This window comes from Physeter macrocephalus, chromosome 6 (genome assembly GCF_002837175.3).
Source record: "Physeter macrocephalus isolate SW-GA chromosome 6, ASM283717v5, whole genome shotgun sequence".
In the NCBI taxonomy this organism is placed as follows: Eukaryota; Metazoa; Chordata; class Mammalia; order Artiodactyla; family Physeteridae; genus Physeter; species Physeter macrocephalus.
This window is the reverse complement of record NC_041219.1, coordinates 44,918,572-44,932,022: the sequence shown is the minus strand read 5'-3', so window position 1 is coordinate 44,932,022 and position 13,451 is coordinate 44,918,572. Positions and strand designations below refer to the sequence as shown.

The 13,451-nt window shown below is 40.3% G+C and overlaps 1 protein-coding gene across 17 annotated transcripts in view; it reads right to left on the bottom strand.

Moving 5' to 3' along the window:
• Nucleotides 1-13,451, bottom strand: part of TNRC6B (trinucleotide repeat containing adaptor 6B) — a 283,431-nt gene that overhangs the window by 156,397 nt on the left and 113,583 nt on the right. Inside the window, exon 1 of one of the 17 annotated variants that reach the window (XM_028490628.1) lies at nucleotides 9,601-9,804. The exons of the other annotated variants lie outside the window; for them this stretch is intronic. Coding sequence (XP_028346429.1) covers nucleotides 9,601-9,605 — 5 coding nt within the window. The 5' untranslated portion in view covers nucleotides 9,606-9,804. Of the gene's footprint in view, nucleotides 1-9,600; nucleotides 9,805-13,451 lie in introns of those variants that run through there. 17 annotated transcript variants of the gene reach the window in all.

The window sequence follows — 13,451 nt, the reverse complement described above, 5'->3', positions numbered from 1 at the left end:
TTCCCCGCAGCGGTAGAGGTCACAAGAGTGAGAGGCCCGTGTACCGCAAAAAAAAAAAAAAAAAAAAAAAAAAATCGCTAATGAATTTGGTTGGTGTGGCAACTGAGTGGACTGATAAATTTGATTCTCAAAACCAGAAAAACTGGGGATCATGTCCTGGAATATGGCAACCCACGAGTGGTTCCTTAAAAATTCTTTAAACCTCAGTGAGACAACCCAGAGTGGATCATTAAATCATTTTAGTGGTTGGGATCAGCTTTTTTGGTTTTGTTTTTGTTTTACAAAATGGACTTGAGTAGCCTATATCAGGATAGAATATATGACGTAGTATCAGAAAGTAAATATAAATACTTTTGCTTCCGTGCATACTTCATGTATGTACAGGGCCTCAATCAAATTGTATTTCTTAGTGTAGATCCAATCAAAAAGTTTGAAAGCCACTGTTCTAAGCTACCCAATTAGCTGTCTAACTTCAGCTTATAAATAGGAACTTCTTGGTATAAAAAGAACAGCAATTATTTTATGCAAGCAAGGGGTTAAAAAAAAAAAAAGAATGGCACCGAGAGGTACAAGACTCACTGCTCTGGGCTCCTGAGAGGGGGGCAAGGAACCTTGTGCTAGGTCTCTTTTTAAGCCATTAAAGGGCATTACGTAAGCCCACCACTACACAGTCTGGTTTTTTTTACAAAGGCATGGATAACCAAAATGCACTTCTAAAGGAAAACAAAAATGTAAGGAATTAATTTCCATATTGATTTAAAAAACAAAAGCAAGACTTCACAGAATAACTGACACCCCAAACTCTTAAACTTCATAGAAAAATAAGGTCCTCTATGTCCACCGAAATGGAATTGTGCACCAACTCAAAAGCAATGCTTAACTTTCCAGTGTGAACAAGGTTTGGTTCCAAGCACAACTCAAGATCATTTCTATCTTTACAGGTTATTATCTAGAAGGTCTAGTTAGCAACTACAAAGCAATATAAATCAATGAGACCATTAAACAAAAATCTCTGAACCTGCTTTTTTATAAACCACCCATATTTAGCTAATATTATATTGGCCCAGGATGTCAAGAAATACAAAGTGAGTATGATAGTCTATGGCCAAACAGCCTGCAGGCTGCCAAAAAGAAGCGAGATTCAAGCACAAAATAATTAACCCTTTGGCACCCTTTCCCCCTTATACGAGAAGGCTGGGACCGCTGACTGAAAGCTTCTGAGAACACTGGAATCCTAATGTCACCTCCCCACCTGAAGCCTGGCAACTCACTGAGTCCACAGAGTTCAAAAAGGGGGAGGGAGTGCTCCCACCCTCCAACTAAATCTCTGTACCTAGCATTACTGAAACTGGACACAAATTGGTTATGCTTAAGAACTTCTACCAATGTACCATCCAGCTGACCTTAGCCAAAACAGTTTTTTAAATTCCTGTTTTAAATTTTACAATCTATGCATAAAAAGTTCATCTCCTTGGGGCTTCCCTGGTGGCGCAGTGGTTGAGAGTCCGCCTGCCGATGCAGGGGACACGGGTTCGTGCCCCGGTCCGGGAGGATCCCACATGCCGCAGAGCAGCTGGGCCCGTGAGCCATGGCCACTGAGCCTGTGCTCCGCAACGGGAGAGGCCGCAACAGTGAGAGGCCCGCATACCGAAGGAAAAAAAAAAAAAAAAAGGTTCATCTCCTCACAAGCAAAATTAGGATCTGACCCCTTCAATTCTAAAAATTTCATTAGCATAAGCCCACATGTGTTCTAACACCAATCCTGTGAAATGCTCTGTGATGGGAAGAATGCTTTGTGACTCTGGCTATTTCCAAAGTACACATTAGCTGCAAGCAGCCTATCTTACTCTGCATAAACCCTCCCTGTCCAATTTCGTAGCCACACATGGCTAGTGTGAACTTTTAATGAGGCTACCGTGACTGAGAAACTGAATTTTTAAATGTATCTTAGTTTTAATTAATTTAAATTTTAAAGGAGTTCTCTGGTGGCCTAGTGGTTAGGATTCTGAGCTTTCACGGCCGTGGCCCAGGCTCAATTCCTGGTTGGGGAACTGAAATTCCACAAGCCACACGGCGCAGCCAAAAAAAAAAAAAAAAATTTTTTTTTAAATTGATAACTTACTTCTACTACCAGAAAACTTTTGTATGTTTGAAAAAACTTGGGTATGTGAATGTACTTTTTCAACTGTAAAATTTATCAAATCTAAATACAGATCAAACATTTCCAATAAAATTTCACATTCAAACTGAAACATGTTATAAAACACACACCAGATTTTGAAAACTTAGTATGAAAAAAAAAGAATGTCAAATATCTCATTAATATTTTAAAATCTGTTGCATGTTGAATTAACTTTTTCTACATATTGGGTTAAATAAAATATATATTATTAAAATTAATTTCACCTGTTTTTTTTCTTTTTGACTGCACAGCATGGCTTGCAGGATCTTAGTTCCCCGTTGAACCCAGGCCCTTAGCAATGAAAGCACAGAGTCCTAACCACTGGACCGCCAGGGAATTCCCTCCTTTTATTTTTTTTAATGTGACTCCTGGAAAATGTAAAATAACACATGGATCACATTCTATTTCTACTGAATGGTGCTGGCATAACCTAATGATTCCCAAACCTTTCCCACTGGAACACCTTCCAACACCAGGTTTGGGGACATTGCCATAACCAAATACTGTTCTTCCTGTGCGGCATCAAAACCTGCTGACCGCATCTGAGATTGAGAAGTCCTTCCCTCATCTTCAGTGATTCATGAATGTCCTGCACAAGCACCTTTCTTTAATCCTTTCCCAGGTCCTCTTTCTCTTCCTGCCCCCAAGGCCCCATTCTCAGTTCTCTTTTCCATTCTCTGCACCCATGGTGACCTCATCTCCTCTCAGCTTCAACTATCACTTCTATGTGGATGACTTCCAATTCTTTATCTCCACTTCTGACCTCTTTCTCAAGCGTCAGCTCCGCAGTGCCTGCTGCCTGCTAACCAGTTCCATCTGGAAATCCCACCAGCTCCTTAAACTCAGTATGCCTGACCTGGAATTCCTCATCCTCATTTCTGCTGAAGATTCCCGTCATTCACCTTGAAAACCTGGAGTCCCTGGTCCCTCTTCTAGCCCCACTGCCACAGTCTTATGGCAGGCCCTTTCATGACAGGCCTCCTACTTGGCCTGCTATCTCAATTCTCCCCTCAGTCCTGCCCTCTCCCAACCCACCACCCCCAGTCCTCCTCTGCCTCACTGCCATACTAATATTCTCAAAATACCACATTGATCACATTGCCATCAGACTTTCAACAGACCCCCACTATCTGCCATGGCAATCCAAACTACTCAGCAGGCGTCCCAGCTCTCCCATAGACATTCAAACTCCCTTCAATCCCCTCTGAACACAACTAACCCTCCAGCTACAATGCTCTGCCCTCATGTCTGCTCTTCACGATTCAGCCCAATATTTAAGGCTCAGCTCAAATAAAAGGTCCTCATATAAAGACTTCTCTGATCAACCCAGCCAAAATTAGCCTTTCTCCTCCCTCAAACTCCTTTTGTATTTCTAATGGTGACCACTGTAGTAATGGGAGTACATCTGTGGTCTTACCATCTTTATAAAATAGTGTTCTTTTAACGGTACCCAATAGCACTTGCACTGCACATTGCCCTTTCTGGACATCTTACCAAAGAAATCAACTTGAAAAGGAAAATCTTGGTAAAGTTGGGACCACTGATGACTCTCAAATCTTTATATCCAGCCAGATATCTAATTACTCCAGACCTTCATTTAGATGCCCCAAGATTAAATTTCTCCAAAACTGAACTCATTTCCTCAATCCCACATGTGTCTCTCGTCTAAATGGACCCTAACTCTGTGAATGGTACCACCATCCATCAGCAGGCCAGGCCAGAGACAGAGGTGTCATCTTTTATTTCCCCAACCCTAACCCTCAATGATCAGGTTCTGTGAAATCTTCTTCCTAAATGTCTCTGGATTTATCCACTTCTTCCCAGCTCTGCTGTCAGCCCAGGCCACCATCACCTGAGATTACTGCAATACCATCTGGTCTTAGACTCAATCCTCCAGCCATTTTCTACAGTCCAACTAGAACATATCTTTCAAAAGTTCAATCTGATCACGTGAAATTCCTGCTGAAAACCCTTTAATTGTTCTTGGGATAAAGACTTCCAAACATGACTTATAGACTCTTCCGCAACTCACCAGTGTTAACCTTTTCAGTTTCACTTCTCATTTCCCAGATTATCTTTTCTCTTACACACATCACCCTCCAACCATGTCCAAGTACTCTACATACAGTTCTCCAAATATGCTGAAGTCCTCTCTTGCCTTGGGGCCCTTGCATAAGCTGGTCCCTCTATGTGGGTTGGGTGTCCCTCTTTTGTAATCACCCAACACCCTGAGGACTGGCCAGGCTCCTTGCATTTATATTCTTTCTAACTTCAGCAATGGTACCTGGAAAAAAATCTTCCTACTACTCCTATGCTAGCTCTTATCCCAATGTCTGGCAGGTAATAGGTATTCAAATAATTATTTGTAATGAATGAACAGATAAAAATTTTGTTTTTCTTTGAAATAAATTCCAGTCCAAGGTCAATGAATGAAAGCTATTTGTCATCTATATTAATTCAACAGCATTGTATAAAGTGGGCAATTGAACTAAATTTTAATTTTATCTGTCTTTTGAGTCAAAACTATTACCAGTTTGGTTAAATAGACTCTACATGTGCAGGCTCAGGACAATGAAAATGAAGGAAAAAACACTGTATTTTATGTTCTCCTTTGCCTTGTAAACTTTAAGACCAATTCATTTGAAACTGTTGAGAACCTTTTGATGCAAAACACAGAATGTATGAAAAGCAGCCAAGCAAATGTGGATACACCACAGAGGCAGAGCCTGAAGGGAACTGGAGAGCAGGGAGAGACGACCTCAGACCATAGGAATGTAGGGACTTGAATAAAAGAAAAGGCTCAGCGCTGCTCCTGTCCTCATCCAGACTGAAGCTCCGGGCAATCAGTGCCCGCGCGTCATGATCCTGGGAGCCATGAGAGGATCAGGCATCCGTGGGGCCATAAAAGCCTTTCTGGTTTACTTAACAGAGAGAGAGCAAAGGGGAAGGAAACACTGAGCAACGAGACTAGGTGCTGGCCCCTTCATACAGCATTTCCCTTCTGCTTCCCAACAACGTATTATTCCCATTTTACCGATTAAGAAACAGGGGCTTATGGTCACATAGCTGGTCCTGGTGACCTTATACTCAGGTCTAATTCAAACACATTTTTATTGAGCACTTACTTGTGCTAAGCCCTATTCTAGATGCTGAGGATTGAGCAATAAGCAAAACACTAAAGTCTGCTTTGGTTTGTGGGGAGTGATGTACCACACACAAATAATGTGATTTCAGATACTGACACAATTAAGGGGCATAAAAATAGTAAAACTAAGGGATATGATAGAGTAACTAGGGAGGCAACTTAAGTTGCAAGGTTCTCAGAGATAATTTAAAAGATAATTTTGCAGGCCTAAAAAAAAAAAAAAAGGATAAAGTGACTATCTCGTCAAACCTTAAATCGAAGTCTCTAGAACTACCAGAAGCAAAAACTTACCATTCATTCCCTGATTATCAGTAAGGAGACCATCAGGTGAAAGAACTATAGCATTATCCTAGTCATAACCCAAAGCAGTAGGTTAGACAGTCATCAGGTGGCAAATATTTCCACATGAACCGGTGGTTGTTCAGGGCGATGGGCTGACCAAATTAATTCTTAGCTCCCCCTGCACCTACACCAGCACCTGGCATAATAAATGATTGCTGAATATTTGAAGAAAGAAAGGAAAACATGTTAAAATGTCACCATGGCGAGTTAAATCCCTTTTCAGGCCAAGTGGCTTCAATTTACCCCACCCACTCCACCACAAGTCTTAATCACAAGAAGCAGGTGAGGGAAGTCGGATTAGTGTAAACCCTTGAACAATACTGTACTAGGAAACAATTAGCATAGGCCGCCCCACTCCCCAGCCAATGATCAGAAACCCCACCTTTAAATCTAATATCCAAATGATAATTTAAAATTAATAAGGAGTAATTATTTGGCTTCTTTAAATAAGGGTTCTCCTAATGCAGATACTCAGGCTACCTATGTACCAGGTACTTGTTCTAACTGTTGCACACATAGCACCAAGGTAAAGCCACTGGTTCTTTACCTGGGTATCTCCCTCACTAGATGGGTACTCTTTGAGGGGAGGGACAAAGAACATTCACCTGTGTTGCCTCAGGGCCTTGTCCAAGGGTCTTCAACGGCAGAAGGTCAATGATTATACTGAGTTGTAAAAATTAAATTTCTCCAAAACTTTTCAGTTCTGGGGCAGTTGGGTAGGGTGAGGCCCAGCCCTTACTACTGTTATCTGCTGGGGCCTGCTCTGCAGAACCCGAAGGACTCATCATCACATATCACTCTTTCTGTGTCTTTTTGTAGGTTTAAGAGCTGGAAAAGCCTTAGAAGTCTCTGCTTCAATTTTTAGAAGTTGATTTTTAAAGGACTGTCCCAGTGGCGACAGAGAATAACAAATGGCCATTCAAAGCTGAACAACAGGGTTGAGTTTGCGCCATATACCAAAGATGCCAATGCTTCCTTTCTGGCACACAGATGGAAGGACTGAAAAACAGTTTAAAAATAAGATACCACTTCTGATAAATAGGCGCTAGCAATTTTTGTGATGTTTCAGTAAAATCTTAATAATGAATCTGTGACAATTCTTTCTGAGACAGACTAGCCTTGTGAATAATGACATTAATATCACAAGTAGACCCAGCATTGGGGGTGGGGAGACTTTAGTGAGGATTATATTATTTTACTCCAGTAAGAAACTTCCTCTGCATACACTGTCTCATTTTTAAAAACCACAACATGCAAGTTCTAATATCCCTGGGGTTTTGCTGTTCATAACATCAGCCACATCTCTAAAGTTTTTAGATTCATTTCACGCTACCAACAGAAAGAAAACTTCAACAAAAGGCACAAATACCATCCATCTGCACACTTGATTTATTACTCATTTTTATTTGCTCCTGAATTCCCATAGTTTGGTGTGCCATAAGGACTGGCCCTGCAGGAACTTAGATCCAAAATGGCAGCTGAGCTTCTAAAACTCATCAGAGCCATAATGCCTAACATACGTGAAACCAGGTCTTATTTATCGCACTTCTCAACCTGTCTAGGAGAAAAGAATATTTACCAAAACATTTCAAAGAATCAGATGGCATTCTGTTAATGTTCATTATATCATTCTCCTTCTTGCCTAAGAGAGCAGGCACCCTGCTTCTGGTCCCTCCGCTCTGCAAACTGAATTAAATTGCTATTCACATGTTTACAGTCCACAAAAACAAGCTAATGGCAAAACATGGAAAGCTTAGGTTCTTCTCATTCTTCTTCTGTAAGGCCAACTTAGGAAATGGGCGTAAAATGAATCATCTAACAAGTAAAGCCCCAAATAAGCGCTTTCATTTTCAGAAAAAACAACAAAAATCAGAGCTCTAATTTTCCTTAGGTCTACCACAAAGCAACACTCCCTATCAGTATGGTAATTTCTGTCTTTTCCTTTAAATTCAAGCTGTAAAAAAAATTTTTAAGAGACAAATTTGTTCCAGATTACCTCCTGACTGTAATGTTTCCAATCCCTCTTACACAAAAGCTGAACTTATACCACCAAAAAAATTTACACTGAATTTAAACCGTCACTTCTCTACTAATTTCCACTAATATAGTAACAACATTAATTTTAGAAAAATAATAAAATACTTGCTCTTTAGAGACACAGGACTTTAATTATCTTTATGAATTCAAATGGAAAGTCTTTTTGTTAAATTAGCATGAAAGTCCCTTCATCTACACACAATTGGCCCAAAGAAACAGGCCATTTTCAGCACAAGAGGCCAATCCATTTTAACAGTGAATAAAGCTTTTGAAAGCACTACACACCCTCTTCCAGACTGTCAAATTTTCAAAATGGTCCAGCATTTTTTTTCCATTTTTTTTAACACTTTCAGGTCCAGCAAACATCTTATAATTAGATTAATTAAAAAGGAAACAACAACAGCCAAAAAAAGCCACTGCTCACTTCTGATCAAAATTATTCCATTTATGCTTAATTAGCTTTAATTCAAGTCTACATATTTAATGATGGGGATATGACAATTCAACCTATTTGCATATTTTAAATGCCCTTTCTAAACTATACTTTGTAACAGATTTAGAAAAATAGTCTGTTTCTCATGCCAATATGCTAAGGCATAAATCAGGATGATACAAATTAGGAAAGAAAAAAAAAGAAAACAAGGCCTCTCAGAGCCAGGGATGTGCTGGGGGGCGGAGGGGTAATTTCCCCGGGGGGAGGGGGGCAATTTACCCGCCGCATCAAAACTAGGATCCTTTCAGCCCACCAGACCGAGAAGCATTACATCACACTCTCACAATGATAGGGGGAGGTGGCTCTGAGAAAGCAAGTTTTCAGCCTTCTTCCCTCCCTGTTCCCAGGCTTTCTAGAATCCTGCATTAGGAGTAATGGAATTTAACTTCAGTGCACCGCACACACAGTTTCAGGGGTAACACGTACAGCTACTTATTTAGGTGACCCAATATGACCACTTCACAATGGATACGTGGCTAAAACGGGCAACTACACACACAGATACTGAATTTGTGCTGAAAAGCCCAGTTCATCTGTGTAAGATTAAACAGAAATTGTAATCTATGAGAAACGAATAAAGCCAATCCACAGGGAGAAACTGATAAAGAAATAATTCCTAATCGGGAGGAATAGCTGTTTATACCCTTTAAAACACCATGTTTACAAGATAGTCCCACCATTTGGTTCGAACCACAATCAAAATAAAAGCGCATCTGGCTACATATTTGAGAACACACACAGAGACCCAGTGCAAATGAGCGCGCGCAGAGGAGAGGGGTGATCCACACATTGCTTGGGAGGTTTTCAAGCAGGGGAATCTACAAACCCCAAACCTCCTGGTGTTCACTCGCCCCCAGCCTGATGTTTAAAATGGATCAGGTCTTATTTTAGGTTTTACATCTCTCTAGGAAGGATGGCCTAGCTTTAAAAAAAAAGGAAAAAAGAAAAAGGTTTTCCCGTGGTAGTGCTTGCCCTCCCAGATCCTTTGTCGGCCTTAGCAGCCGAAAGAATGCAAACCCATTTATATTTATGCAAATTTTTGCAGCAGATTTAAGGGGGCAGGGAGAGGTCTGTGTTTTTTAAAAAAACCTCTTTCTAAATATCAAATTTCCAAATACTCGCAGCTTCGTTTATTTGCAAGACAGAAACGATGATGAAAATCTGCCTATAAATTAAAAGTGCAATTAAATCACTTCAAAATCAAATATTTTACCAAGGCTTTTCCATTTCTAAAATGCCGAACCAAAAGTACATCACGGGTCTGATTTACACAGATTCACGAAATGTCTGAAGCCAGTCTCCACGCAAGACAAATGTCGATTTGCAACACCACTAGTGAAAACGGTTAGACAAGATCCATATAAATCAATTGGTTTTAAAAAATTGAAAATATTTACCAACCTCATAAAGTGCAGCAGTGCTTAAATCCAGCAAATTGAGGCATACAAGGTAGAAATGGAAATGAAAAAAGGTCCAAAAAATGATTTCTTTTTGTCTATCTGTTTTTTTTGTATTTTAAATATTCAGAAACCAGCAGAGACTCTGTCGGCCATTTTGGCTTGAACTAACTCTCACACTCACTCTCCCTCTTGCTCTCTCTCTCCCCCTCTGTCTCTAAAGGAAACAGCTTTTTGTGACCTTCAAATAGAGGCGGATCATGTGACTTTGGGTAGGTTTGTCAATCAGGAAAGGGGAGGGAACTGGGGCTGAAACTACCTTAAAGGGACAGCGGCCCTTTTCCACTCACTTTCATTTGTGTAACGCTGTTATCTCATACTCTCCACCTACACACACTGAATGTGAAAGTGGCAACAGCATAAGGGTAACAGATGAACAAAATATAAAAACCTTTATTGGTTTATAGAAATGTGCTCAGTTGCTAACGATTCTTACAGATCCTGGAGCTTGGCTCACTTGCTACAGTTATTCTCTGGATGTTTGGACAAGCACAGGCTGGCAAACTACTCTTTAAAAAGGGGCTTAAACAACACCTTACCCAAACAAGAGACTTTCGTCTTTAAAGACTGAGGTGAAATATAGGACACAACTGATCTCTAACAAGCTCCTAAAATGCACAGGAAAAGACTGAAAGGAAACATACCAAAGTATAATCTGTGAATGCCAACTCAGAGAGGTTAAGTGACTTATCCCAATCACACAGCTAGACAGCTGCAGAACAGTGACTGGTTTCCCAACTGAACTCCACATTTATTGTTTCGGGTGTATGTATGGTTGGTACCTCCTCCCCGCACCCCAAATAAAAACTATGCTACAGCACAGCAAGCTGGCAGATCTGACTCACCTTTAATCCCCTCCCCCACCCGAGGAAGTAGCTCGGCAGCTGACCTAGAGTCAGCGCTAAATTTAAAACCTACCTGGTTTCCCCCATTCCTAAGAGCCTTCTTCTGACTCAGTGCATCTTGCTTTCAACCCACCTAAGAAAAACCACACTGGGTTTGTGTCTCTAGCCTTGGGGCTAACAGGCTGCGTAACCTTAGGCAACGCCCTTTACCTTCCAGGCCTCAGTTTTCTCATTTGTGGAATGTAAGGATTGGCCATCAGTAGATGGTATCTTTGACTCTTTTCAGCCCTAAAACTGTACTCGGCTTCTTTGTTTTTAGCAGTTCTGTTTCATCTTATCCTTGCCATCTCAAAAGTCATTACCCCAGTAAAGTTTTCCTTGACCCTCCCCGTCTAGACCAGGCCTTCCTGTTCAACACTCCCATAACTTCCCTTACTACTTCTTCATAGCACCGGGCATAACTGCAATTTATTATTTGTCAAAGAACTTGCTTATAGTTGGTCATCCCCAGTATGTATAAGGCCACATACCACATCTTCCTTCACTGCTGTGTGAGGCCCGACACCTACCTAGCCCCACATAGTAGGTAAATAAATGAATGAATTAATGACTTAGACCTCCATTCAGAAGTGCTGGGCTGAACAGAGGAAATGTGCTATCCAAATACAAGGAATAAAAGTCACATAGTTTCCAGAAAATCATCTCCATCTACTTGTTTTAAGGACTGCTTGAGGAAATAAAGTAACTAAAATGATAGAAAGTGGGCAAAAGTGCCCTGTGACTATCAGACTCCATCTATCTCTATGAACCAGAAAAGCTCAGATTCCACAGTGTGATTCTCCCAAATGAACTGGGCTGACCAAGCGTAATCTGACATGCCAGCCAGCACAGAACTGATGGATTCCGTAAGCCCAGCGTTCCTTGAAAAGGAACCTACGAACCCTTTCTAAATCCCACACGTTTGTCATCCTGGCTTCTGGGTCTTTATACAGTCTCCCTCCTTTGCTTTTTCCACTGTGATAGAAGAACCAGAAAGGAGCTGTTTCAGGGCAGGCAGAGGCCAATGCCTAGATGATCTGGCAGCCTGAATATTTATGGCGTAAACGCTTCCACTGTCTTTGCACAGACCCGAGTGGAGTAGGAGCCAGGACCTGAACTGACAATTGAGATTGTAAGCAAAAGCAGGAAACTCCTAGGATGGAAATTTTGAACATTTAGTCTATTTTTATCCTTCCAATACCTTCCAGATGAGCTACGGAAAGCTTACTTATGTGGAGCATGCTCAACATGTTAAAATGCATGGAAATTGTACAGCTGCCTTGTTTTAATTTGTGATGGACAGAATTTCTTTATAAGACTGAATTTTGCCAAGTCTCCACTCCTCAATGCAGAATATTATCATATAAACGTGACTATGTGTTTCCTTGTGTTATAGCAAGCTGCACAAAAAGTAGAGTAACAAATTTTAAAGCAAAATATTAGTTCTATTTTCAAATGATACAATCAATAATTTTCTTCAACCTCCAGGAATCTTTTTCTTGGTGAGATACCGCTAAACTTAAAACAATTAGTCCAATTTTTCATCTAAAAGAAAGAAGTGTAATAAATGCACTATGTTCCCTGTATTTCCAGGCATTTTGGACTTTGTGATATAGTTATATTTATTGTACTGTTTTCATATTAACAATTAGACAGCGTTTTAAAATTATACTACAAAGTGAGGATACAAAGTAACAAAAAATGAGTTTACTTTTAAAACAAATAAACCCGAACTTATATGCTCAAATGAGTGTTATCTTTCAAAGTTGGCACCTTCGGTGACTATATAACCACTACTAAAATATTTCTATGAGGAAACACGATTGAAAAATAAAGAACTGAACATATTTAACTCAAAAATCTACAAAATGAGTAATGAACTCAAAAAATAAATTAACAATGATAAAATCACAAACATAAAGAAGTAGACTGAATCTTTATTGATTCAAAAAACTTTTGCTTGCTTTAAAATGAACCTATCTAAAAAACAGAAACAGACTCACAGACATAGAGAACACACTGGTGGTTGCCAAGGGAGAGGGGTATAGGGAAGGGATGGACTGGGAGTTCAGGTTTAGCAGGTGCAAGAAAAGAATATTGAAAAATTTATATATATGGGGCTTCTCTGGTGGCGCAGTGGTTATGAATCCGCCTGCCAATGCAGGGGACACGGGTTCAAGCCCTGGTCCAGGAAGATCCCACATGCCGTGGAGCAACTAAGCCCGTGCGCCACAACTACTGAGCTTGCGCTCTAGAGCCCGTAAGCCACAACTACTGAGCCCGTGTGCCACAACTACTGAAGCCCATGCATCTAGAGCCTGTGCTCCGCAACAAGAGAAGCCACTGCAACGAGAAGCCTGCGCACTGCAACAAAGAGCAGCCCCTGCTCGCCGCAATTAGAGAAAGACCGTGTGCAGCAACGAAGACCCAACGCAGCCAAAAATAATTAAATAAAAATAAATTTAAAAAAATTTATATATATGAGTAACACTTTGCAGTACAGCAGAAATTAACACTGTAAATCAACTATACTTAAAATTTTTTAAAAATTTTGTTTTAAAAAATAAGTAACTGGGCATATACCTGGAGAAAACCATAATTCGAAAAGATACATGCACCCCAATGTTCACTCCAGTGCTATTTACAACAGCCAATCAACCTAAATGTCTATTGACAGATGAATGGATAAAGAAGATGTGGTATACATATACATATAATAGAATACTACTCAGCCATAAAAAAGAGTGAAATAATGCCGTTTGCAGCAACACGGAGGGACCTAGAGATTACCATACTAAGTGAAGTAAGCCATATAGAGAAAGACAAATATCATATGATATCGCTTATATATGGAATCTAAAAAAATGATACAAATGAGCTTATTTACAAAACAGAAAGAGACTTACAGACA